The following is a 26651-nucleotide window of genomic DNA, read 5'->3' as shown; positions in this document are numbered from 1 at the left end:
CTTATGAATGGCCTATTCAGGTTGTAAACCGACGAATTAAGAAGTTGAGGAACAAAGAAATTCCGTTAGTGAAAATGGACTGGCAAAACCATGGTGGCGTTTATGCCACCTGGGAAAGGGAAGATGATATGATCAAAAGATATCCTGAACTATTTCTTCTGAATCCAGTGTTCTTCCAAAATGAAGGTAATTCGAGTTTGGAGGACCAAACTCTTTTTAAGGAGGGAAGACTGTGACAACCCTCACATCTGATGAGTGATAATCTTTGATTAAACATGATAAATAACTGCTTAGGATGAAATCCTGAATTGATTATATGAGTGTGATGTTTGTAATTGCATTTCTATCTGTTAGCTATAGAACGATCTGTTCATGTTTTAAGTTTCGAACTGCGAATTGAAAGCCTTATCGGCGACCGATTTAGAAATTAATTAGTGTTATATGCTAATTAGAATTTATGTGATTTTATGATAGGTTAAATTAAAATTTGATTCGGAAGGATTAAATTAGATTAAATATAGTTAAATCACATTAGTTTGAGGTTAGTACCAAATTGCCATTGAGTGGCCATTTCCTACAAACTTTGTTTGGACTTAATTGTTGCATTTCATATCATCTCCTCAGCCTTTTCTAGACCCAAACCGTATGAGAGAGGAAGAGTAGAAGAAAAGGGTTGAATTCATCTAGATTTTGCTTGAACTTAGAAGATTTGAAGGTTAATTGCAGAATTGAGCTAGCACTTTTGGAATTCAAGACTTAAGGTAAAGAATTCACCTTCATGGTTGTGAATTGAAGTTGTTCTTGCATGATTCATGGGAAAATTAGTGATCTAAGTCAAGATTTGATTTAAAGTGTTGAGTTGGGAGTGAATTCTTGCATGCATGTACATGCTCTTGAAATTTGAAGTTGTTCTTCATGAAATCCTCACATGCATGTCCATATTTTAGTTGTAACCCATGAATTCACCATGATTTTGGAGCTAAATCTTGCATTTGATCATGTATTAGAAGCTTTGAATTCAAATGGACACATGCATGGTGTATTTACATCATGTTCTTGCTTGATTTATGGAGTTTCTTTGAAATTGTTTTCAATGGTCTCACCTTTGGGCTTGATTTTACAAATTGATCTTCAAAACATGTTATGTTGTTGGTTTCCAAGTGTTTTCCAGAAAATTAGCCCAAGGGGATCGAATTTGGAGCTTTTGAAGTTGAGTTTTGTGCTTGAGGATCAATTTGGAAATTCTAGATTTTGGATCCACGCTCGAGCGGAGGACTTCACGCTCGAGCGTACACTCTGAGTACATGCACTTCCGTTCGAGCGTGAAATACATATGCCCAGAAATTCATATGTTTTGCAGTCCGCTCGAGCGAGAGAATTCACGCTCGAGCAAGGACCTGAGTCTCATGCTCGAGCGGAGGTCGAGCGTCTGTTGAGCGTGAAAATCGTGCATCCAGTACTTTCTCATGAGTTTACAGTCCGCTCGAGCGAGGGAAGTCACGCTCGAGCGGAGCTCCTTTGTCTGTATGTCCGCTCACGCGTAGAAAGCCACGTTCGAGCGAGACCCTTGTTTCAGCAAAATTATGAAAAGTGTTTTAAAGTACATCTTTGCATCCTCATTCCATCCTAGGCATTCCTAGGCTTAGTTTAAGACATCTTGATGAGGATAATTGTATAGAACCACACCAAGTCAAGATATGGACTAAGTTATTGATTTCCCAAGTGTGTAACCTAGTGTGTATTCATTTTGTAACTGTGTAGGGTTGGCATCCGAGGGCGCTTATTAGCTTATCTGTAGCCCAGTACTCTATGAGTAACAATGTTGTAAAGATATGTTCAATTACGATTATTTTCTAAATAATCAACTGTACTGCTTACTGAAATGCTATTGTTCAATGAATGAATGTTTGTCCTATTTGTAAACTGTATCTGTGGCATCCATAGCAATTTACTGTTACTGTACTGTTACTCCTACTGTCACAGAGATCTCTGTCGGTTCCCATGTTTGGAACCATTACTGTTACTGTTATGATGGCCATCAACTGACTGTTCGGTCTGTTAAGACCTACTGTACTGTTTTGCTATTGAATGTACCACATATGACTGCTTTGGTTTCTAAATGACTGATATGACTGTTTAATTACTGAAAGGGCATTCATTCTTAACCTCTTTACATAGCTCTTATTCACTGGGCTTTAGCTCACTGTTTATATTTATATGTAGGTGTCGAGGCACTAGACCGGAGCTAGGAGCGTCAGGTTAAGCTCCCGTTTTGTCAAGCCAACATTTGTGCCTCACTTTGAGGTTCCAAATCCGTCAAGCCAAGGCTGCTTTTGGGGTGTTTTAGATTCACCCTTTTTGTCTCTGTTATGTATAGACTGATTAAGACTTTTGACTGTACAGTTGTGGTATAGGGATTCGGTCCCTAACCCGTTTATATCTGACATGTATATATTTTTGGTTATGAATGTTTTTTTCTCATTCAGTTTTTCCATAGCTCATTGGACATCGTTCTATTACTGTTTGGTTTCTGCCAGTCTCTTACTCTGTATTAATGTCATTACTGTTAAGCAAACATTTGGTAATCACGGATTACTGGCTGGTTACGATGCTTAAACCCATAGGGGTGGGTTTGGGTCGTGACAGTGCGATGGCATGTATATCGATATTGGCTGCCATTTTTGGGTGCAAGGTGGCCACATTGCCCACAACTTATTTGGAGTTACCTTTGGGTGCTTCATAGAAGGCAAAAGGGGTATGGGATGGGGTGATGGACAGGGTGGATCGTCGTCTGGCCAACTGGAAACGTCAATAGCTTTCAAAAGAGGGGGTGAGTGGCTCTGATAAAGAGTGTGCTCTCAAGCATACCAACTTATTTTATGTCTGTTCATGTCATCTTGTGTCTGTTGCTAAGCGGTTAGAGAAGTTACAGAAGGATTTCTTATGGGGTGGTGGTTCTAAGTCTTTTCATTACCATTTAGTCGCATGGGATCAAATTTGTTCTCATAAGATGATGAGGGATTTGGGGATTCGGAGTTTGGTTTCGATCAATTTGGCCATTCTGGGGAAGTGGTTATGGCGGTTTGGGGTAGGAAGGGAGCGGTTGTGAAGGACAGTGGTGAGGGTAAATATGGTTTGGGATGGGGGGATTGGAGTACTGGGGAGGTTACATAGTCGCATGAGCGGAGTTTATGGAAAGGTATTTGGTTGGGCCGGGAGGAGTTTTTGAAAAGGGTTAGTTTTAGGGTTGGGGTGGGGGATTGAGTTCGGTTTTGGACGGATAGGTGGTGTGGTGAGATGGCTTTGGAGGTGATATTCCCATTGATTTTTTTGTCTTGTGATTGATCGTGAGCTAACGGTGGCATCTTATGCTCAGATTCAAGGCCAAGTAGTGGTGTGGAATGTTGGGTTGCGTCGGGATGTGCAGGATAGAGAGGTGGGCCAGTTGCTGAATTTGTTGGGCTTTTTGTATGGACTCTGGTTTGGGGGGGTTGGGGAGGATTCTTTGATGTGGGATGGGTAAAAGTCCAAAGGGGTATTTTCTGTGTCTTCTTTTTACCATTCGCTTTCGAGAAGGGATAGGATGCCGTTCCCATGGAAGACTATTTGGGTGGTGGGTTGTCCGTCCAAAATTATTTTGTGTGGACAGTAGTATTAGGGCGTATTCTGACGATTAATAATTTGGTTCATCGTGGGCATATTTTAGTAAACTGGTGTAGCATGTATTGTCAGGATGTGAAAACGGTGGATCACTTGCTGATTTGCTCTCTGATTGCGTCACATCTTTGGATGGTTATTGTTGCTATCTTCGGTTTGACTTGGGCTCAACTTGGGACAATGCGGGCGGTGTTACTAAGTTGGGCTGGAGAAAGGGTTGGGAGGTGCCGTCGAAAGGCCTGGAAGTTGGCTAGTCATTGTCTATTGTGGCTTGTTTGGTTGGAGCGTAATAGGCAAGTATTTTTGGGAGAGATGCGTTCGGTGGCATGGTTGGAGAGACGTTTGTTCATTGTGCTGCATAGTTGGTTATCATTATCAGTGGACCCCAATTTTTTGTCCTTTGTTGATTTTGTAGAGGATTTGATTTAGTTGCTTTTTGCTGTTTAGTGTTGTTTTCGTTTATATTTGCTATTAGTTGGTAGGTTTGATGTTGTATTCTTTGCATTGGCTTGATACTTTAATAAAGTTTTCTTATTTATCCAAAAAAAAAAAAAAAATCATGAGAGAATACTTAAACATATATTGACATTATTACTGCAATGACCAAGCTATCAAAGGAAGAAGCTTCATAATCCAAACCAATTAGTTCTTAACTATGACCAAGATTTTCTTGCAAACAAATCCACTGATGCAGCAGTTTGACAATCTATCTATCTATCTATCCATATCAAAATTTATATTTTAACAGCACACCAGGATCTTCTGTTCAATTGCACACACAGTGTGCTTTCCATCTAGTACTATTATAAAGAGAAGGCTAGAGTTAGTGTTGATGTCTCATTTTTTGAGTTTTTCTAAAATACCCAAGTTACATGGGCAGTTATGCCATAAATTCAGTTTTTTTTTTTTTTTTTTCTTCTTCAAATTAAAGTCTCAAGTTACTTTTTCAAATTCATTCTAATTTTCCGATTTTGAATTCAATCATACATTATACAATCTTTTTTTTTTAAAAATAAAATAATCGCATGTGCCACCATTTCTAGTATTTAATAGTGCAAAGTAGAAACCAAATAAATGAATTTACAAGAACACACAAACATACAAAACAAAACAAAACAAAAAAATTGATAATGATCAGTTTAATACTCCGTTTGGATAGAGGTGTTTGGTGAGAAAAGAAAAGAAATTGCGAGAATAAAAATCATGCACTTGCTTGGATGGTTAAGCAGGTGAGAAATGCTATGTTTTGTTTTTGGTGATGAGATTTGGTGAGAAAAAATGGGTTTAATGAAACTTTTCAAAAATACCAAAATTACTGCAAGTTGGAAGAAACTAGAAAAATAGCTTATTAATATAAAAAAACTTATTTGAGTAAAATGAAATAAAAGACTTTCTTTTCTTTTATCTTTTTCCATCCAAACACAAAATGACAAAAAATCATAATCATTTCATTTGTTTTATTTTCTTTTCGGACCTGATGATCCAAACGGAGTGTAAAGGTGAGTTGTTGCAGAAACCAATATAAGTAACTGGCAAAACCAATAGTACAGTTTAGCATGATCAAGCATTTCAATTGGTTATCAACCACAAAGCTGTAATGAAGAAAACGTAGCACATTAAAGGGACAGCTTTCAAAAATCACTTTAAAAAAATAAATAAAAATGCAAAAAGGCAGGCCATATTCCGAGGTTTTTCCCAATATAAGCCTTTTTTCCATTGTATTTCTAAAACTAGGTCAACTTCTGACGGAATTCCAAAACTAAGCTAAAACGCCATTACTATTCGCGCTTTTACTGTTAGGAGGCCAAAAGTTGATGAATAGTGAAATCGCTATTTGAAATCGCGATTTTAATTAAGAAAACGCTGTTCCAAATCGCGCTTTTAACATAAAAAAAATTTCTGAAGAAAACGCTATTTAAAATAGCGCTTTTACTGTGCATATAATAAATTTTTTTTTTTTTTTTTAAAACGCCATTTGAAATGGCGTTTCTACTGTTGAATCACCAACCAAAGCCAACCCACACACTGACACACACACACCAATGGGCACACCCACAACACTCAAGCATTGAAATAATATAATTTTTATATATAATAATAATTTATAATAATTAATTATATAATTTTTATAATTTTCGTAAATATAAATCATTTTTAGGTTATGAATGGTTTGATTTATAATACGTATGTATGTAAGGATAAAAATTTTTATAATCAAAAATAATTTTTATAATTTTTATAATCAAAAACAATTTATAATACGTATGTATTATAAAAAATTTTATAATAATTTATAATACATATGTATTATTTGAATCTTTACATTTTTTATTTAAAATTTTTCACAGTAAACCCATCTTCACATTTTATAATACGTATGTATTATTCAAAAATAATTTATAAAAATTTATAATTAATACGTATGTAAATAATTTAATACGCATCTTCACATTTACATTTACAGTAGACCCATCTTCACATTTACATATGTATGGTTTAAGGGTAAATTTTTTGATAAATGACTTAAATGATAAATCAAACCATCCATAACCTAAATTTTTTTACCCTTACATACGTATGGTTTAAATAATTTATAAAAATTATTGTCATACGTATGTAAAAATCGATTATAAAAATTACAAAAATTATTCAAAAATTATTACAGTAAATCCATCTTCACATTTAGATTATTTATAATTTTAAAAATTGCAAAATATAATTTTCGTAAATATAAATCATTTTTTTACCCTTCATTTATAAAATAAAGGGTAAAAAAATTGTAAAAATTAAAATTTTTTTAAAAATTATAAAAATTATATAATTGATTATTATAAATTATTATTACATATAAAAAAATTTATAATCAATTTTTGCAATTTTTATAATCGATTTTTACATACGTATGGCAATAATTTTTATAAATTATTTAAACCATACGTATGTAAGGGTAAAAAATTTTAGGTTATGAATGGTTTGATTTATCATTTAAGTCATTTATAAAAAAAATTTACCCTTAAACCATATGTATGTAAATGTGAAGATGGGTTTACTGTAAATGTAAATGTGAAGATACGTATTAAATTATTTACATACGTATTAATTATAAATTTTTATAAATTATTTTTGAATAATACATACGTATTATAAAATGTGAAGATCGGTTTACTGTAAAAAATTTTAAATAAAAAATGTAAAGATTTAAATAATACATACGTATTATAAATTATTTTTGATAATTTATAAATTATTTTTGATTATAAAAATTGAAAAAATTATTTTTGATTATAAAAATTTTTATCCTTACATACGTATTATAAATCAAACCATTCATAACCTAAAAATGATTTATATTTACGAAAATTATAAAAATTATATAATTAATTATTATAAATTATTATTATATATAAAAATTATATTATTTCAATGCTTGAGTGTTGTGGGTGTGCCCATTGGTGTGTGTGTGTCAGTGTGTGGGTTGGCTTTGGTTGGTGATTCAACAGTAGAAACGCCATTTCAAATGGCGTTTTTTAAAAAAAAATATATATATATTATATGCACAGTAAAAGCGCTATTTTAAATAGCGTTTTCTTCAGAAATTTTTTTTATGTTAAAAGCGCGATTTGGAACAGCGTTTTCTTAATTAAAATCGCGATTTCAAATAGCGATTTCACTATTCATCAACTTTTGGCCTCCTAACAGTAAGGCCAAGTTTGGGTACTTCCAAAAAAGCCAAAAAGTCAAAAAGTTACTCAAAAAGTTAAAAAGTTAACACTATTCACCAAAAGTCAACAATTACGGCTGCACAACTCCCAATTCAAATTTTTCCCTACAAATCAATTTTTATAATTTTTTATTACACATTTTTCAATAAAAAGTCAAAAAGTTAACCCAAACATCCATATTTTCAACCTCAATTTTTTAGTCCAAAAAGACAAAAAATACACTTTTTTAGTCTTCCCAAACTTGGCCTAAAAGCGCGAATAGTAATGGCGTTTTAACTTAGTTTTGGAATTCCGTCAGAAGTTGACCTAGTTTTGGAAATACAATGGAAAAAAGGCTTATATTGGAAAAAGCCTCCCATATTCCAGCAGTAGTGTCATCATGTCGAAAATCCAAAAAAGTAAGAAAGAAACCCTAGTCTGGTATACTTGTGTTATAGTTGAAAGGATTAATTAGAGCGTCTCCATTCTCAAATCTTCCATCAAATTTAAATTTGATAAAAATTGATAAAAGTAACTATCAAATTGGATCTTTTATTATATTATTATAGATAGCCATTAGTGAAAGAGCACCAAACGATCGGTCAGCTGTTTCCTGACATCCACGTCTTTGCAATTTATACTAGACAATTTATACTGGCCGATTGACTAGTCGGATATCATCTCCGTTGACCGGTGATTTTATAAAAATTCAGAATTTTCCATTGGAACACTTCATATCAAATAAAACTTATACTTAAATTTTTATTCAAATTTGATGAAAAAAAGAATAGACATTAAAGATGCTTTTCCTATTTAAATTAGGAAAATTTATAGAATTTTCAAAAATTAATTATTCATTAATGTTTGTACTAATGTTTGTAAAAATTATCATTAATCTGTATTTTTTTATTTTTATCTTTATTTTCATGTTAAACATAAAATGGAAAGATTACATTAAAAAATATCAGCATGAATAAAGTCAAAAAATATCAGTATGAATAATCGAATGAGCAGCATAAAAAATATTGTATATTTCTTATTATGCCTATGTTCATGTATTATTTTATAAAAATTTTCTTTACCTAAAGTACAAAATCCTAGTTATTTTAGTCTCTTTTCAATGATAATAATTTTATCATTCAAATATAGAAAGTGTATTAAAATTGTTCCAAGTAATTAATTTGTTATTATTCACCCTTAAAATTGTCAGTAATTTTAAAACAAAAAATTACATCCTAAGCCTCTAAGGTATGCGTTTTATATTATTTTTATCTTCAACATTTCAATTGTATCAATTTATAAAGAGAATTGTGAAAATTTACAAAAAAACACAATGATGAAATTTTTGATTTTGATAAAAATTACATTATCCAAGAAAAAAGTGTTAAGAAATTTTCACTTAAAATGGCTCTGTGAGATTATGTAATCTTTATTTTGATAATGAAACTCAATTATTGAACAAAAGAAATGATAAAAATTTTGAAGAGAAATTATTCCTTTTTTTTTTTTTTTTTTTTTTTGAGAACGAACCAACCATCCATACATTATACCTTAAGTATTAAAAGTTACATTTTTGGCTAGATTATGTGCTTACTGAATAACATTTCTGTCAACTTTACAAATACAAACATAATTCAAACATTTTGCATAAGCTAGAATATCTTGAACAAGAGTGATAACATGTCAATCCTCCTGACATCGATGATGTTGAAACATATGAACCAAGACCTGACAGTCTGTGTACACATTTGTATGTTTCAAATCTCATTGTACAGCCCATCGGATGGCATCTAAACACGCATGCGCTTCAGCTAGCAAGGCATGTGATAAGGATGGTTTCACCACAACCTGCATTTTAATCAACTACTGTTGGTTGTCCAAGCAAATCCACGCAATTCCTGTGTGATCGGTTGGTGATTTCCATGAGCCATCTATGACAAAGTGGCAAGCATCAAAAGCACTGCGGGTGTTTATAACATTCTACAAAATACAAAAGTTAGAGGTATTAGTGCCTTGATTATTTTCAGAAGTAGAGCAAGTGCCATTATCTATTTTATTAAGACATGAGGACATATGAAAGAGTTTCCTGGCTTCCTCTAAGGTGTTCTCAACATTCGGGACAATGTGCTGGAAAACCACTTGATTTCTTTGTAACCAAATGGCCCATAGAATGGCAACCGATTGGATAACTATTTGAGTGTCATGAACTTGTTCAATCCAACCAGAAAACCATTGAAAAAAAGATATTGGTACACCAATTTGAAAATCCAGACCCAAAGGTGAGCCCCTCCATACTCTTTGTGCCCACTCACCGTCAAAAAATACATGTTCAATTGTCTCCTCAACATTGTGACATCGGGCGCATCTAGTGCTAACTTGGACTCCATGTTTTTTTAATTCCCATTGTACAGGAAGAATTCGGTGAAGACATTTCCAAATGAAGACAGTTCATTTTGGAGGTAAGCCTAATTTCCATAACTTCTTCCATACCCCTTGAGTAGAACAAGTCCTATAAAACATAGGGTAAGTACGAATCAAGGCTTGTTTATACCCAGATTTTACAGAATAAACACCATTTTTAACTGGACTCCAAACTAGTTTGTCTTCACAAGGATAATTGGGTATGTGAATCGACATAATAGCACGAGAACAAGCTACTGGGAAGAACAATCGTAGCAAATTTTCTCTCCAACAGCCGTGATCCCAGTCAATAAAATGTTTAACCCGCATATCCGGAAGAAGTCTAGTAATTTCCTTTCCTCGCAAGGGATTGAGCATAGATGGAATCCATTGATCTACAAAAGGCCGAATTTGTTGCCCATTTCCCATTACCCAATAAAGACCCGACTTCAGTAGATCCCTACCCCATATGATACTTTGCCACCCCGAAGAAGCAATGGAGCTCAAAGTAACATGAAAGAGAGATTGTCTATGACAGTACTTACTCAATAAGACCCGTGTCAATAACTCATTTGGATTAGAAATCAACCTCCACGCCTGTTTTGTAAGTAGAGCTTGATTGAAACACGTTAAATCCCTAAAACCCAATCCACTCCAATCTTTTGGGAAGCATAAATGCATCCATTTTTTTCCAATAGATTCCCCGCTCACCATTGGACTTCCATAGGAAATTTATGATTATGTTAGAAAGTTTGTTCAAAAAGGAATTTGGCATTCTGAATACCGACATTAAATACACCGGTATCGAATGTAACACCTATTTAACCAAAACCCCTCTCCCTGCAAAGTTTAACATCTTACATTTCCACCCTTGGAGTTTAGTTGTTATTTTTTCTAAAATTGAATTGAAAATAACTCCTTTTGATTGGCTGGTAAAACCCAAGTTGGCTCCTAAATAAATGCCCGAATGATTCCCAACTTTAACACATAAAATTGATTGTAGACTCTGTTTGTCAAATTCCAACATATTTGGGCTTGAGAAAATTTCCGATATTTGAAAGTTAATACAAAGCCCTGTTTGTGAGCAAAAAGCATTCAAGAATCATTGTAAACACCATACATGGGATAACTCAAAGGTTTGAAAAATGAAACAGTCATCTGCAAATAGGAGATGATTTACGGGAGGGGCTTGTCTACAGATAGCCATCCCTTTACATATTCCTTGATTTTCAAGATGAGCAAAGCCATCCGATAAAGCTTGCATTACCAATAAAAACAAAGCCACGAGCAATGCCGAAAGAGACACAAGATCCAGCATATTCTCCATGTCAGAAGTGAATTTGATTCAAAATAAATAAATAAATCCAATTTAAGTAATTGAAGTGAGGTACATAGCGAATTTATTTCACTTGTGCATAGTTCTCTTGATTTCTATAAACGAAAAATAAATAAATAAATAATAACTTGAATCCTTGTAAAAGCATCTCCAACAAAATCAGGAAAAAAAAAAAAAAAATTGCTAAATCCCGAGTTCTAACAAGATAGGCAACACAATAATCATTTTACCTCATCCTCTCTTTGCTAGTATTATTTCAAGACTCTCTTGGCTAGAATTATTTGGAGTCTTAGAGGCTACGCACATCAATTTCAGGAATAAATAATATTTTTGATGTACATATTATACAAAATACATTACATTTTTAAACAAAATGCCTATTCATGTTACAGTTGCTCTAATTATTTAGTCGAGCTCAACCTTCTATTTTTGCAGTGATTTTCACCCTGAAATTCATTGAAGCTTAATTTAGATGAAAATACTGAAATTGATTGGTGAAAAACTACAAAAATTAGAAAATCCTATTGCAATTACATAATGGTCATTGTCAAAATAAGAGAGCCTATCAGCTCCCCATCCTAACCTACAGGCCACTTTCACCATAACCGCATCCCAACCACGATCATCACCACCACCACACTACCAGTGCAACCTGTCAACCACCATAGCCATTTCATGACCCAATGAAACCGCCATAACACTTGTAAAAACTTCATCATCACAATAGTTATCAAACTAGTCACAAAACGATGAGACTGGAAAATCATCAATCACCTGCATGATAATATCGCTTGCAAATATTTCAAAACAGAAGAAGAGATAAGAGAAAAAACAAAAAGGTCTGGAAGTTTTAAAAAGTAACCAAGACCTAATAACTCATTACTGTAATCTTCATGACACTACAAACAGTCCTTGAAAGCGTAAAATAACCATACCAGATCGTGTTAAAATTCAAAGGGTAAAGTACAAGGACCTATCATGGTTTCATTTCTTCAATGTGAATGGTTGGAATAGTTGATAACAATGGAACATGTCAATTATAATGAATTGCTGCAGCACAAAACCAACTCTGACAACCCAAATTGAGGAGTAACGAAAGAAATGCATCGTACTTTAGTTTCTGCTTCTTATGACGCTGGATCGGCATTGTGCCATCCCTTGGTGCAAGTCGGAATTGTCATGAACTCATCGAATTCCTTCACATGAATGTCACAGCATTTCCACTGCAAAAATTTAAAACGACCAGCCATAAGTTTGAAATACAGGAGACATTTAATCTAAGAAGCACAAACACTTCTATAAAGGTGGCGTGTCATGTCGGACACCTTGTTGACACCAACACGTCTCTACACCTGTCAAACAAGCATCCAAACATGATCTATTATGTTTTTTAAACTTTTCTAAGCTCAGATATGCTTTAGACACTTGGAAAACTGTGTCCATTACTTAGACACATGAAACACACTACAATTATAAATAAAACAACTCGGATTCCAATGATAAAAGGAAAATAATATAAGGTTATACTAAGAAAATTATTCTCCTCCTATAAGTTTCAAAAAATTGTTTTATAAAGTATTTTGTTATTATCTTGGAATTAAATATTTATATTATATTACATATAATAATTGTTTATCCTTATAAATGATAAATAATTAAAAAAATAAAATTATATATTTTGCATATGTCCTATATTTTTTGAAAATTTATGTGTCAGCATGTTTGTGTAATGTCCGTGCTGCGTGCTGCGTCTGTGTCAATGCATTAGTAAATTGATCACAAAAACTGATACAAAACGCAGCATATGCACATTGGTAAATTTATCACAAAAACTTACAGGAAATGCAACATATGCATATTCTCACCCCTCTCATCCGATCATGGAAGACGGCAGGCCCAGGATGGTAACTGCAAGCAGTGTCATGATTATCTTTTTCTTTAAAAGTTTTACCACATCCCTTATTTCTACAGGTTTGGGGTTCGTTTATATCTACCATCTTCTTTGCTGGAGCAGAAAGTCCTTCCTGTACACTTGTATTGCTTTCGGCAGGGCTAACTGTTACAGCACTTGGTGGATTTGGATTCATTACTTTGACTTGTGAACCTAGAAAATAAAAGCTAGTTTAGCATACAAAAATAATAAAGCTTCCTGCACGTTAGAAGGATGAAGAACAAGGTAAAGAATGGAAAGTTAGCATGCGGAGGGAAACAAAATGGAAGGGATTTGTGAAAGAAAAAAATAAAATAAAAAACTTTCCTTTCAGTTTATGCTTTACAAATCCAAGATCCAAACACAGCCATAACTTGAGTTATTTGGGACCTGAGAAAACTAAAACACTCAGGACTCAGCCGAAAACACTAGCTATTGTGGCCTTGTTAACTTTTATATTATACTTCCTAAAGACAAATAGAATAGAGAACATTTCCTTTTCCTGATAACAAAGAAACAGTTGGATAAAAAACAAAAGATTCAAACTTCATCACCTCATTCTCCCAGCAAACAAAAAGTCACAAAAATGAAGGAGACGAAGATTACTCCAGCACGTTCAATATCATCTAAAATCATACAGAACATTCCACATTACATTTGACATGATTATATTTCCCACATAAAAAACCGTCTCTTTAGGATTTAGCAAAGGATATACATCCTCATTTTATGTTTTGACTCATTGACGAGTCCAATGTTATGGAAGTGATTTGTATTTTGAAAGACATTAATTACTGGAAATTATATGGAAAATCAACCTGAATGCTTTCGCTCCCATGAAACATTGAGCTAATATGTTTTAATATGGCAAACCTGTGCAGGGGGGTTGGGGAGGAGTTGACACACAGGATTCACTGTCACCAACTTACTAAAGCTAAAATAATACAAACAAGAAGAATACCATGTTCTGAGCAAAAGAATCCTTGGCGGCACCTAGAGCAAGCATCTTTTGACGACACATCAGTTGCAGGAGTTGCCTTGGGAACTGGTTTTGGAGTAGCAGCTGGCTTTGCTAACACCGGTTTTTCAGTAGTGTGTTTACCTAATTGGCATCTTCATTGAAAACAAACCAACAAATAATTAATAAAACAAAACTGAGCAACTGATACCAAGAGAGAAGTGGAAAGATAATCAATTTAATTAACTTTCAAAACTAAGTTTATCGGTTCATGGAAGAGTCACTAGTTTTACCAGATCATGTTTAGAACAAGGACATAAATTTCTAACAGATTAGCAATTTTTTTCTCTAAGCACATATCATATTTTTCTTCTGCAAAATTCTAATTCAACCTATATGCAAGGGGACATCATTACAGAAATAAGGAAGGCACTTCACAAATTATTATTGTATATGAGCAGATCCAACAAAAATGTCTAACATTAAACTATCTAATAAAATTCAAAATTATAACATCATCTAGCAAATTCAAGCAAGGAAGCTTGCCAATGGGTCGGATTCTGATTCGATTTGTCAGATTTAGTTGGGTTGTTCTGATTTTTTACCCAATAATGATCCAAGCCATGTGATTTGTGTGCTTAAAAGGTACTGGATTTGGTCGATCCAATCCGTCAAAAATCAAATAAGAACAGAAAAATGGTTTATAACATATAAACCCAACAAAAGGTATGAAAAATCTTGACCCATTATTAATCATGAAAGATCAAATGGTCCATGCATCATAGGGTTCCATTGTTTCCTAAATCACTTATCTATTTCTCAATCACGTTAAATTCTGCTACCTCTCTAAAATTTTAACATGTGTGGCATTGCCACCACTCTCTCTCCTCCCTTATTATTTGCAAGGGTTTCAAAATATATACAAATTAAGCATGACTTTCATGCCAGCAATGGGCTTCTGAAATATTAGATACCTCTTGAATTCATTTATTCCATCTCTAGGCTTCTTTGCTATCAATTATTGAGGCCCTTGTGAAGGACATGGTAAAATTTTGAGATGTAAGACCAAAGAAGACAATAGCAGAAACTTAGACCTGGGTTTCATTGCATTATTCCTCTTCTCTCAATGATTAATAATGGCAGAACTAGCCGTGTCTGTTGCCAGTGAATATTGACAATGTACATGAAAATTGTCCGTCGGATAACTGGATTGCATCAGATCATACTTATTTCTTAACAGACCAGATTACAATTCATCACTACCTGGTCCAAATCTGATCAAAACAACCATGGCAATGTTCTTGCAAAAAATGCTATTCTCTGTTTAAGCTGGCTAACAAGTGCATCCTGAAGTAATTCACACCAAGTGTTTATCTATGCCCCAACAAACATATAAATCTAAGAGCTTTCTAGTAGAATAGGATGGGGGTTGAGTGGGAAAGCAGGAGGTTTGAACCTGTGGGAAAATCTTTGGGTAGCAGTTAGCTTGCAGAAACAAGATACTTCATACTGAGTAACTTTGAAGTATGCTGTGTGAACATGAGTAGGTGTCTTTTTGGGATGCTTATATTCAGGAACCAATCCCCAAATATACGCACAGATATTAACCGTTTATAAAATTTTGTGTCCTCCCACTATTTCATAGACATCTTAACTGTATATCAAATGATAGGTTATTGCTGCAGTTATTATGTATCTCATTGACATGACGATGAAAATTGTAGTGTTTATGTAAACACAACTCATTATGGGTCTGCAGGGGAAGCCAAAACAGCATAGGAACAAGAAAGAGGCATCTTGAGCATTTGAAATTTATACCAACATTATAATTTAGGGATCCATATAAGTTCAACTAGTGCTCAAGGACGAATGAGAGAGAGAAGCAGACATCTTTTCTTCCACACAATGATTACTTGGCATCCCATGAAAACTGAACCACTCCAACAAGTTACAGATGGCACATGAACAACAGTTTGAAGTATAGCATGGAGCTAAGAAGCACGGACACTTCTAAGAAGGTGACGTATCCGTGTCGTGTCTGTGTCGGACACCGACACTCTTGGGACACTCTTAGGACACGTGTCAATTGTTTAAACACATGTGTCTATTGATTATAGATATGTAAAACTAATTATAAGTTTGAACAAAACAACTTAGGCCATGTTTGTTTGGGTGGACATGAGCTTGGGATTGGACTAATAGTCCAATAAAATTAGTAATCCGATGTTTGGTTAAACAATTGAAGTACAGATTAATTATTTTAAACTTGACTATTAGTTAAGATAGGATACATAATCCAACGGATTGGTTGTCCTAGGACTATTAGTCATGGGAATGCTAATCCAGTCCGCCCAAACAAACATGACCTTAAGGTATAATAATAAAACAAAAACCATATAAATTTATAGGAAATAGTGCTATATTGCATTTTTTATTATCTTTGAATGATATATTCATATATATAACATATAATAAATATATAAAATTATATATTTCATGCGTGTCCTCCACGTGTCGTGTCCTGCATTTTTTTAAAATTAACGTGTCGGCGTGTCCGTGTTGTATTCGTGTCGTGTCACGTGTCCGTGTCCGTGTCCATGCTTCTTAGGCATGGAGAGACATCACAGTTACAAGAATAAATAAAAATGTGTAATTTCCTTAAATCATAGATAACAAGTCCGAGGAAAAGAAAGTATACTCCAATAAATGCCAATCAAAAGGTTAAATGATGCAAATGCTAGATAATCACAATAAAAATCAACATTCATGAAAACTTATCATAAGTCATGAAAGTGGTGGTCATCAAGTAAAGTTATACCTACCATGATCATCTTAAATAAAATTCAATTAACTATGGTGTTTATCTTCCATCAAAAATTATGAACTTGTTCTGTGCACATGACTTGGAAAGGATCTAGAAAGTCATGTAGGAGAGAATGAAGAAATAAAATATGAACTAAAATACAAAAACATAGAAGCAGGCAAAAAACTGAAATTCTAATTTATTCAACTGAATTCAATTTTTCAGACTTTCTATAATTTGGAGGGAAAATAACAACATTTTATTCACTTTACAAAGCATTGGTTTCATGATTTTATTTTTCCTAATTGCTTCCCAATACTAAATCAATATTATATTATCATGAAGTCAATATCAGTATAGTACAAATCAAAACTGGTTGTTGACTGAGCCCGCTAGGAAAAAATCTGGCTCCATCACTCAGCATCAATATTTGATCCTGCATATCAAGTACTGTAAGTTGGAAAGAAAATTTCTGCCTTCTGGTTTCAGTCTATGGTCCAACTCTAGGGCATGTAAATTTATCAAAATCAAATATGAAAATTCTGAGATTCAAAAATAAAAGATAAAAAATTTGACAAAGAGAACAATAAATACCCTGGAATTTCTATAAACAAGCTGAAATCATGACTTCTTTGCTTGCAACAACTCCACTCTTTCATTCCATCATGAAATATAGGCTGGAAAAGAAGTGTTGAAAATTACATTTTTGGAATATGTCAAGAAAAATGAGTAACAATAATAATAATAAGAATAAGAAGAAGAATATAACTCTTTACAGAATTGCATAAACGGAAAATTACACTTTTCACCCTCGTACTTTCACTCAAATTGCACTCTACTCCCTCATGTTTCAATTGAAACAATCTTAATCTCATTCTTACAATAACATTTCAATGTAGCCCTACCATCAACCTCTGTTAGGTGTCACGATTGTTGTTTTGTCTGAGACGGCCATTACAGCCTCTGTCGGCAATATAACACACCCAAACGTGATTTATGTCACAATTTATTTAAACCATTTTTCTTCCTCTTGCTCTGTTGTTGCTCTCCACTTGTTTGAAATACTTAGATGTACTCATTTGGAGCTTGAAACTTCAAGATTCAAGTTTGATCTTGGAATCTAAGATGTGATACTTCTTCATGTTGAAACTTTCTTTTTTTTTGATAACCGGGAGTCCGAGCCAGCTTACGGTCTTCGTGTTGAAGTATTTGGTTGATTTTAGGTACTTTTCTTTATTTTTTATGATGATTTAGTGTAACATACCATGGATTTTAATCAATAATATGTGAATTGCAATTTCTATGATGATTTGCAGAGAAATGAATTTGTATTGAGGGTTTTATTAGAAACAAGTTGTGTGTGATTGTGTGCACTATGCAGTGGATCTTCTTCCAACTGTGTCTGTGGGTCTTAAAGTTTGCTTTATTCTTATGAATTATCTACTCTAGTAACACTTCTAATTATACTCGATAACGAAATTTCCTTACCAGATAAAATACTCAACCTTTTTTTGGCCTTAAAAGCACTATAAAATTTAATATCATTTACAAAACATGGTTTTAGGTGACACATTGTTGATTAAAAACTATTACAAACATTCAAAATGTGATAAATATGACTAGAACATGCTTATCAACGAGTTCTTTTGGAAATTGTTAGTGCTTGAAAAAAAAAATCAGAGTTTAGTTTCCAATTCCAACTAGATGTTGGGCCGTATTCCCAACATTGTTACATTGCGACTGCAACAATTACGCCAACTGTATCCATGATTTAAAACCGTGATTGTACATCTGAGGTTAAGATTTATGATTGGAACATGAGGAATGGAAGTAGAACGTGAAAAATTAACTTACTCCCTGATGAAATGTAAGTGCGAGCACCCAGCGAAACGCCACCCCCCAAGCATGGAAGAGAAAAACTCAATCAGCAAAATGGCAAGGGACTAATGTTGATATATATTGATAAATCAATTTGCAAGGTCATACATGCAATACAATAGTATGAATAAAAAGTATACAAATTTCAGCGGGTATGCAACATCTAATAAAAGCAGCCTTATACTTTAGTGTGAAATCTCTAAACACAGGAGAACATAATGCAGGATTACTCTTCTTTTTTTTTTTTTTTGAAGAAGAATTCAATGCTTATTGGAATTGCATAAAGAATGTAATATAAATTATAATGCGAAACTTGATTTCAGAGTCAGTGAGGTAATGGCGGTACGCCACTTTCTAGGATAACATGTGAATTTCTCCTCTTATTGAGAACTTTCAGATGTATCTAAATTGCCAGCCACTGCTAACATATCTTCCATACATACCTATTCTTAATAGCTATTATAGGTTTCTTGTTTTTTGATCTGCTTTATCCAAAAATAGGTTAATAGAAAATACACAAATTTTAGTGGGTATACAATATCTAATATAATCATCCCTATATTTCAAGTGTGAAATCTCTGACAACACAGAGAGAGAGAGAACATAAAAGCAGGATTTTTAGGCCTTGTTTGGTTTGTGTTTCCCAAAAATTTTTGAAAAAAATTCTCTACAAATAAGTTTTCAAAAGTAATCAAACCAAACAAATTTTCTAAAAAAAATTTCCTAAAACTTGTTTGGTTTACAAGTTTTCCAAACAAATCTCTCTCTCATACGCATCAAATCAATCACTTTTTCCAAAACTCTCTCTCAAAATAATTTTCCAAAACATCATTTGAAAAAAACCAAACCAAACAACTTTTAGTACTTGTTATCTCTAAAACTCATCTCCCAAACTCAAACCAAACATATTTTTTTTTCTTAAGGGTTCAATGCTAAGAAGACAATGTTAACCAACTCGTTTCATTTTTATTGACATAATTGCTAAAGGAAGCCAGGAAATTAATGTTTAATCCAATCCAGAAATTTGCAGATAAAATCATCCCTAAAATCCAAGGCGTGGAATTGAGAGTTTGAACTGAAATTAGTCCTACAATCTACAAACACCTTCAATTCAGGTTCAATTAGTTTCAAAAGGGGAAAAACATGGTTGCAAAATACATTTAAAAAAAAAAATCTTGAAGCCGTAGAGAAAATCAATTGAAGATTTTCAACTAGTCTCAAATAATACATACAAATATTATTCTTGAATAATTTGGATTAAATCCAAAAATGAGAAGCAACACCAATGAAGAGTAAAATCAGAAGAATTTAAAGAGAGAGAAAGAGAAGACTGACCGAGCCGTGATATCTACAGGAACCTTCAGGGTTATCGTCTTCAGTGAACACGGCGTCGCAGCCGATTCTTTGGCACCGGAGCTTTCCAACCTTGTCCATTCTCTTTTTCTCTCTCTACTTTCTCTTGGTTTCTCAGGAAAGTAGTAGTAGCAGCAGCTGACCCAAGTTGGAAGTCTAGTTTTTTTACCCCTCTATCTATCAGTAGATTCTAGAAGTATGAAAGCGGTTGGGTTAATAAGCCGAAACCACCGGGCTGTGCCTTCGCGACAACGCATTGCCTTTTCACAGGTTCTAACTATTCTATGCTGCACGCTGTCTCTGCGGAGATTTGTACTCGAAACGAAACTTGGTGCTCCGTTTTCGACGTCAGTTAATTTTTTAATTTTTTTTTTATTATGATTAATATTAGGATTTTTAAAAAATTATGTAAGTTTTATGTAAGTCTCATAGTAAAACATTTGGTAAGAATTTTAATAAAATTTTTGAGATTTCTAATATTTTTATTTAATTATTTAATTTATGACTAAAAAATCTTAATCATGATGAATTTTTTTGACTTTTTTAACTTTTAGAAAATAAAAAAATAAAATGATTCTGGTTTGAATTTAATATTTTATTTTATTGACATTTTAACTTATTTTGCCTTTTCGACACTATTTTAGTTTGATAGTGCATTTAACTCACATGTCAAACGAAAATTTTGTAACACATAATATTATGAATTAAATTAAATTTGACTGGTAATGAAATATTCCCAAAAGATAAAGACCCACAGTTGTTATAAGTTGTGTTTGATATAATTATGAAATTTTAATTTCATCCTTATACGTGAAGCCCCTGTTTGAATAGAGTTTTCAAAAATTAATTCCAACCTCACATTTCAAAATGTTTTTCACAACATGTTTGGTAAAGCTCCTTTTAGTGAGTTTTTTAATTTTTTTTAGATCTACCCGGTCATTCGCCCCAACGTTCAGCCGGTTGATTGGAATAGTTTATTTTTTATTATTATTTTTTTTTAATTTGTCAATCGCGACTGTTATTTGAAAAAAAAAATTGTTTTTGACATTTTTTAAATATATGAATTATTTTTTTAGACCAAAATAACAAATTATTTTTTTGAATTGAATTTTAAAAAGAGTGTGATTATGAATTTTGAATAGAATTTTCTATAGAGTTTTGAGTTGTGTGTTTGGTTATGAGTTATAAGTTTTTGAATTAAGTTTTGAAAATACTTTTTAAAATTCATAGCCAAATAAATTTTTTTTCATATGTCACATTAAAAATTCAAAATTCAAGTAAATTTTTTTTTTAAACTTATAACCAAACAATTTTTCCTTTTTAAATTACAATTTCAAAACTCACAAATTCAAAATTTAATTTTATTTTCAAATTATAATTTTAAAACTCTACCAAACGTATCAATAATTTCTCCACAAAACATTTTTTTTTTTTGGTTTAAAAAAATAAATTACTATTCCCTCTCTCTCTCTCTCTCTCTCTCTCTCTCTCTCTCTCTCTCTCTCTCTCTCTCTCTCTCTCTCTCTCTCTCTCTCTCTCTCTCTCTCTCTCTCTCTCTGGGTCAGCCTTGGATTCCATACTAGGTTACCATCCCCGTAAGATTTGACTCTGCCAACTTTGGGATAGTGTTAACGTGTTTGGTTTAAGAAAATTAATTTTTTAATTTTTATAATTTTTTTAATAATATATATATATATTTTTTTTGTTTTTTAGATACACTTAATTTAATAGGGTTTTTTTTTAGGGTCCCTGGTAGTAAGATTTTATAGTATAAAGGCTATCTAATATTTTCATAATGTCTAAGATCCCTCAACATTGATCCAGAGAAATTCTAGTCCAGAGAAATTCCAGCCTAGAGAAATTTTTCCCAAAGAAATTCTGGACTGCACAGAGAAAATCTCACATTTCTCTGGACTTTCTAGAGAAATTCACTTCAACCCAGAGAAATTTTCCTCTCTAACTCAGAGAAATTTACTGAAAACTAGAGAAATTCTCATCTCCAATCCAGAGAAATTCACTTAACCCAGAGAAATTCTCTCTCTCCAACCCAAACCGGAGAAATTCTTTCTCTCCAATCTAGAGAAATTCCAATTTCTGTGATTGAGATGCCAGAGATGGAGGCAAATTTCTCTGCTTTAACATCATGGGCAACTTTGTATACATCAAGAAGATAAATACAGAGGAGGGGAAATGCAATGGGATTTATACAAATTAAGCATTTCAGGTTCCAGCTTGAAACCAAAGAATTCCAATTTCTGTGATTGGGATGCCAGAGATGGAGGCAAATTTCTCTACTTCAACATCATGGGCAACTTTGTATACAGCAAGAAGATAAATACAGAGGGGGGAAAATGCAATGGGATTTATACAAATTAAGCATTTCAGGTTCCAGCTCGAAACCAAAGAATTTCTCTGGACCAATTCAAAGAAAATTCAGTTAAAAAATTAGAGAATTTTTCTAGTTTCAACCCAGAGAAAATTCAGTTCAAAAACCAAAGAATTTCTCTGGTTTCAACCCAGAGAAATTCAGCTCAGCAATTAATTCAGTTAACATTAGTCACTCTTACAGTGACACGCCACATTTCATAGCATTCTAATCAAGTGGTTACTAAATGGGTTATTTCTTGGTTTTTATGCAGGAAAAAAATAATGATCGTAGTCCCTGGGGAAACACACTAACCTGTGGCTGTCTCTAGAGTTGTAAACAAAAAGTGTGGCAATGAATATGCCATATCACAATACAAATCTGAAGATGATAGTGTTTTCTCTTTTTCAGCCAAACCCACCTGTTGCATAAGAAACTTGGAATGGAAAGCAATAAATTGGAAGAGAGTTAAAAACCACACGCATACAAGGACAGAATATATATATATATATATAACGGTAGCCAAAAGTACATGATGCTCATACTTCTGCTGTAAGTTGAACAAGTTTTACTTTTGAAGACACTGGTGTGGCTGACTAATTATAATAATTTTCCCTAAAATTATTATAATTGAGAGAGAGTAGAGTACTTCCTAATTTTCCCTAAAGTGAGAGAGGGACCTTGACTAATTAAACAAATTTCTCTGAGTTTATTTTTTTGAAATTTCACTACTGAACATAACATTTAGCAATAATAATAGTAAAAAGCTTGGGAGAAAGCTAAACAAAAGAAAGAAAACTTAGCTCTCTCTACATTCCTAACCCAACATTAAAGCAACGAATAATGTCTTCTCAAAACACAATTATAGAAAGTACATACGTACTATGCGTGTCTGTGTTTTTCTAAACAGAATCCAAATCTAAATCCAAACCCAAATCCTTCGGCTTTTGGTTTTGTTTTTTCAGCTCCGTTGCCACTTCGCGGAACAGTTGCAGTAGACATAGGCTAAGCTAAGACCTCCCTTGGAAGATTGTAAGTTTGATGAAACCATGGATGGTAATAGTGGGCATGGGAGGTATTCTCTCAATAGTATAAAAGAAGTAGAATAGCAGTGGTGGTGACTTTCCACCAATTGAGGCTTGGTTTTTTATACTTCAACATTGAAGGTGCCAACTATCCAACAGACCTGTTGCAAGATACTACATACATAAACACTACCATTGAATTGATTAAGAAAAGCGAAACAGTAAAAGAAAATTTAAAAACTTGGTTAGTTTAACAATGTCAACACCATTCACTTACTCTGATGAGGCATAAACACACTTCCCATAACCTGTAATCCGACAGTAAGGATCAATTAGAATTAATAGTGACTTTTGTATAAACAGCTACCTCCACCCCACACAAAGACACGGAGTGAAAGGCCCAACAGAGTTATACCCAGGCCCCTGTGGCGGTGAGCGACAGCGATGGAGTGGAGGTTCCAAGAGGAACGAGCTGATGAACAGATGGATTTGGTGCAGCGAATCGCCATTGGCAAGTAAGCTTCATATCTGAGCTCTAAGACTTGGTTGCCATCGAACGTGTCGCGGGTGAACGTGTCGCGGGTGAACTTGGCAGAAATTTACAGAGAGGCAGGCCGGGTCGCGACAGTGGCGAAGCGGAGGGAGGAGTCGGACGAGAAGGTGTTGAGGAAGAGGTCGTAGAGGAGGGTGGAGGAGCAGAGAAGAGAGAGAGAGAGGAGAGAGAGAGTCAAATTTCTCTGATATACACTTAGGGATTTTAGATATCAAAAAATAATTTTGTGGATCTCTTCCTTTACGGAAAATAGGAGAGGGACCCTATACTAATTTTCCTAATTTAAATATTTTTTAAAAGTATAATATTTGTGATTTTTTTTTTTATAAAAAAATTACCAAATACAAAAAATATGAAAAAATTATAAAAATTCAATATGTTTTGTATTTTGTTATATTCAGTAAATTTTTTAAAGATTTTTATATAAAATTTTAACTTTTTAAGTATTTTATAGATTAAGTAAATTAAAAAATCAAAAAAATGATTAAAATATTTTTAAAATTATTAAAAATAGGAAATTATAAATTAAAAACCCAAAACCAAACAGGATGATTAAGACTCATTTAAAAATTGGCTGTTTTAATTAATTTTTTATAAAATAATGTATAAAAAACAAAGATAGTGATTTGATCATTTATATTGACTTTTAAATTTTCTAATTACAAATCTAAGTCCCCAAACAAGGCCTAAATTACGTTTTGGTTAAGCATCTGTTTGGTTTGATTTTTTAAAAATTATTTTTAAATGATTTTTCATTTATTTTTAGTAATTTTTTTATATTTTAATTAATTTTTATACTTTTTAGATGCACCTAATCAATATGCATCTAAAAAGTAAAATAATTTGACTAAAATATTTTAAAAAAATACTAAAAATAAACAAAATTTTGAACAAAAAAATGTGTGTATATTTGATTGGATTTTCAATTGTTTTTATTGAATTCTTTTCTTCATATTTTAGTTAAACTTTTTTAGTTTTTAGATGGATCTAAAAAGTAAAAAAAAAATTAACTAAAATATGAAAAGAGTTCAGACAAACGAAAACTCTTCTACAAATAATTTTTAAAAGCTTAAACCAAACAAGCAGATTTTTCAAAATTGTATTTGGGTTTAAATTTTTATGTTTTTTTGAGATAGATACAACAATTGGGCTTCTTTCATATTCATATTTCAATATGAGAAAATTTGAGGGGCCCGTGGACTCTATCACGAGTCTCATTTCGATGATCTGAACCGTTCATTTTGTAGGGTCGTCAATGTATATCATTCATGTAAAAGTTTATGTCGATCCGATAATCGTAATATTTTCATTTTATTATATTTGTCTCTAAAAAATGAATGGTCTATTTTTTAAAATGTATTTATCGTCTATTTTTTCAAAAACAAATGCAATTGATTGAGGCCGAATTATGTAACATTGAGACCGATAATTAGGATCTCTTAACCTTACTTGCCTGTTAAATTATATATTTTATGCATGTTTAATGTCAATAAGGTTGGACATAGTGGGAGCATAAAATGAGCAAAAATGCAGAAACTATAGAGAAAAATGTTTCCCGCACGTGCGGAGGATTATTCTTGCACGTGCAGCCCATTCATCGCTGCCAAATAGAGGCTAAAAAAATTGCACATGCAGAGGCCTATTCCCGCACGTGTGGAAACCTTGCCACACGTGCAGTGGAATTTCCCGTACATGCGGTCGTACCTCAAGAAGCGCGCCTAATGTTATGAATGTAGGGAAAATAGCAGAGGTATAAAAGGACAAAAGAAAGGTTGGATTAGGATTTCGAAAAATTCCAAAAGTGATGAGGGGCTAAGGTTTGGAAAAGGGGGATTCTCAAGCTTGAAGAACAATTTTCATGAGGGTTTCTGCTTTTTCTATCTCTTTCCACTCCTCCATGAGTGGCTAGGCTCCTATTTCTAGGGTTTTGATGAAACCCTAGTCAAGTAAGTAGGGTTTTCTTTTATGTAGTGGTTTGAACAGTTATATGGTATTCAAGAAGTTTTCAAATATATTTTCCATTATTTCTTCAAGTATTCTGCTTTCTGTGATTGTTGAATGCTTTCTATGCAATGGTTTTCTATTCCTTCATGTTCAAGGTATGAAATGAGTCATAATACGAGGGACGAGTCGTGCTGCCACCCTAGTTTAGAGCGAATGACTCGTACTACTTGAGATAGTTCGTGCCTATACATTGAACGTGTTAATTCTCTTGATCAATGCTTCGAGCTTGTAGTTGTGAAGTATTAATTGGTTCAAACCGTAACATAATTGATTTTCAAATTAAAACCTTATTTATATAACTAGTGGTGAATTCATTACTCTAGGTTTTTCCAACAATCAGTAACCCAATTTCATTTTTAGTTGATAGTTTAATCTCTTAGTTTATTTTATTTATTATTAGATTAGTTTATGAATCAATCATCTCTTCGACCAAAATTAATTTAGGAATTTAATAATTAAATTAGTTTAATTTCCCGTTTGTCCCTGTGGATCGATACATGGACTTACCATTATTCTAAGGAATTTGGTACAGTTTAGTGTTTATTTTTGGTGTGTAAAACGACCCATCAAATTTTGGCGTCGTTGCCGGGGACTTATGGCGAAATTAATTAATTTAAAGTTATATTCTTATTTTAATTTTTAGTTTAGGATTTTATATTTAATGTTGCTAAGTGTGTAGAGTTTATGC

The 26651-nt window shown here is 33.0% G+C and overlaps 1 protein-coding gene across 5 annotated transcripts; it reads right to left on the bottom strand.

Moving 5' to 3' along the window:
• Nucleotides 1–8909: 8909 nt before the first annotated feature.
• LOC114301269 (cysteine and histidine-rich domain-containing protein RAR1) lies at nt 8910–20359 on the bottom strand. Of its 5 annotated transcripts, none has more exons than XM_082882427.1 (6): nt 19999–20332; nt 17380–17462; nt 13986–14137; nt 12960–13198; nt 12207–12317; nt 8910–9338 (listed from the first exon to the last, which is right to left on the bottom strand). In XM_082882427.1, the coding sequence occupies exons 1-5, from the start codon at nt 20095–20097 to the stop codon at nt 12222–12224; spliced, it is 669 nt and encodes a 222-aa protein (XP_082738553.1). In that variant the 5' UTR covers nt 20098–20332; the 3' UTR covers nt 8910–9338; nt 12207–12221. The 5 variants fall into 5 exon arrangements, with proteins under 5 accessions (XP_082738553.1, XP_082738551.1, XP_082738552.1 ...); XM_082882425.1 differs by lacking the exon at nt 8910–9338 and adding an exon at nt 11404–11868; XM_082882426.1 differs by lacking the exon at nt 8910–9338 and adding an exon at nt 11404–11746.
• Nucleotides 20360–26651: the final 6292 nt, after the last annotated feature.

The sequence above is a fragment of the Camellia sinensis genome, chromosome 8, assembly GCF_055761805.1.
Source record: "Camellia sinensis isolate YWXY chromosome 8, ASM5576180v1, whole genome shotgun sequence".
Classification (NCBI taxonomy): domain Eukaryota; kingdom Viridiplantae; phylum Streptophyta; class Magnoliopsida; order Ericales; family Theaceae; genus Camellia; species Camellia sinensis.
Note: the sequence above shows the minus strand (reverse complement) of the source record. Positions and strands in the feature narration are given on the sequence as shown.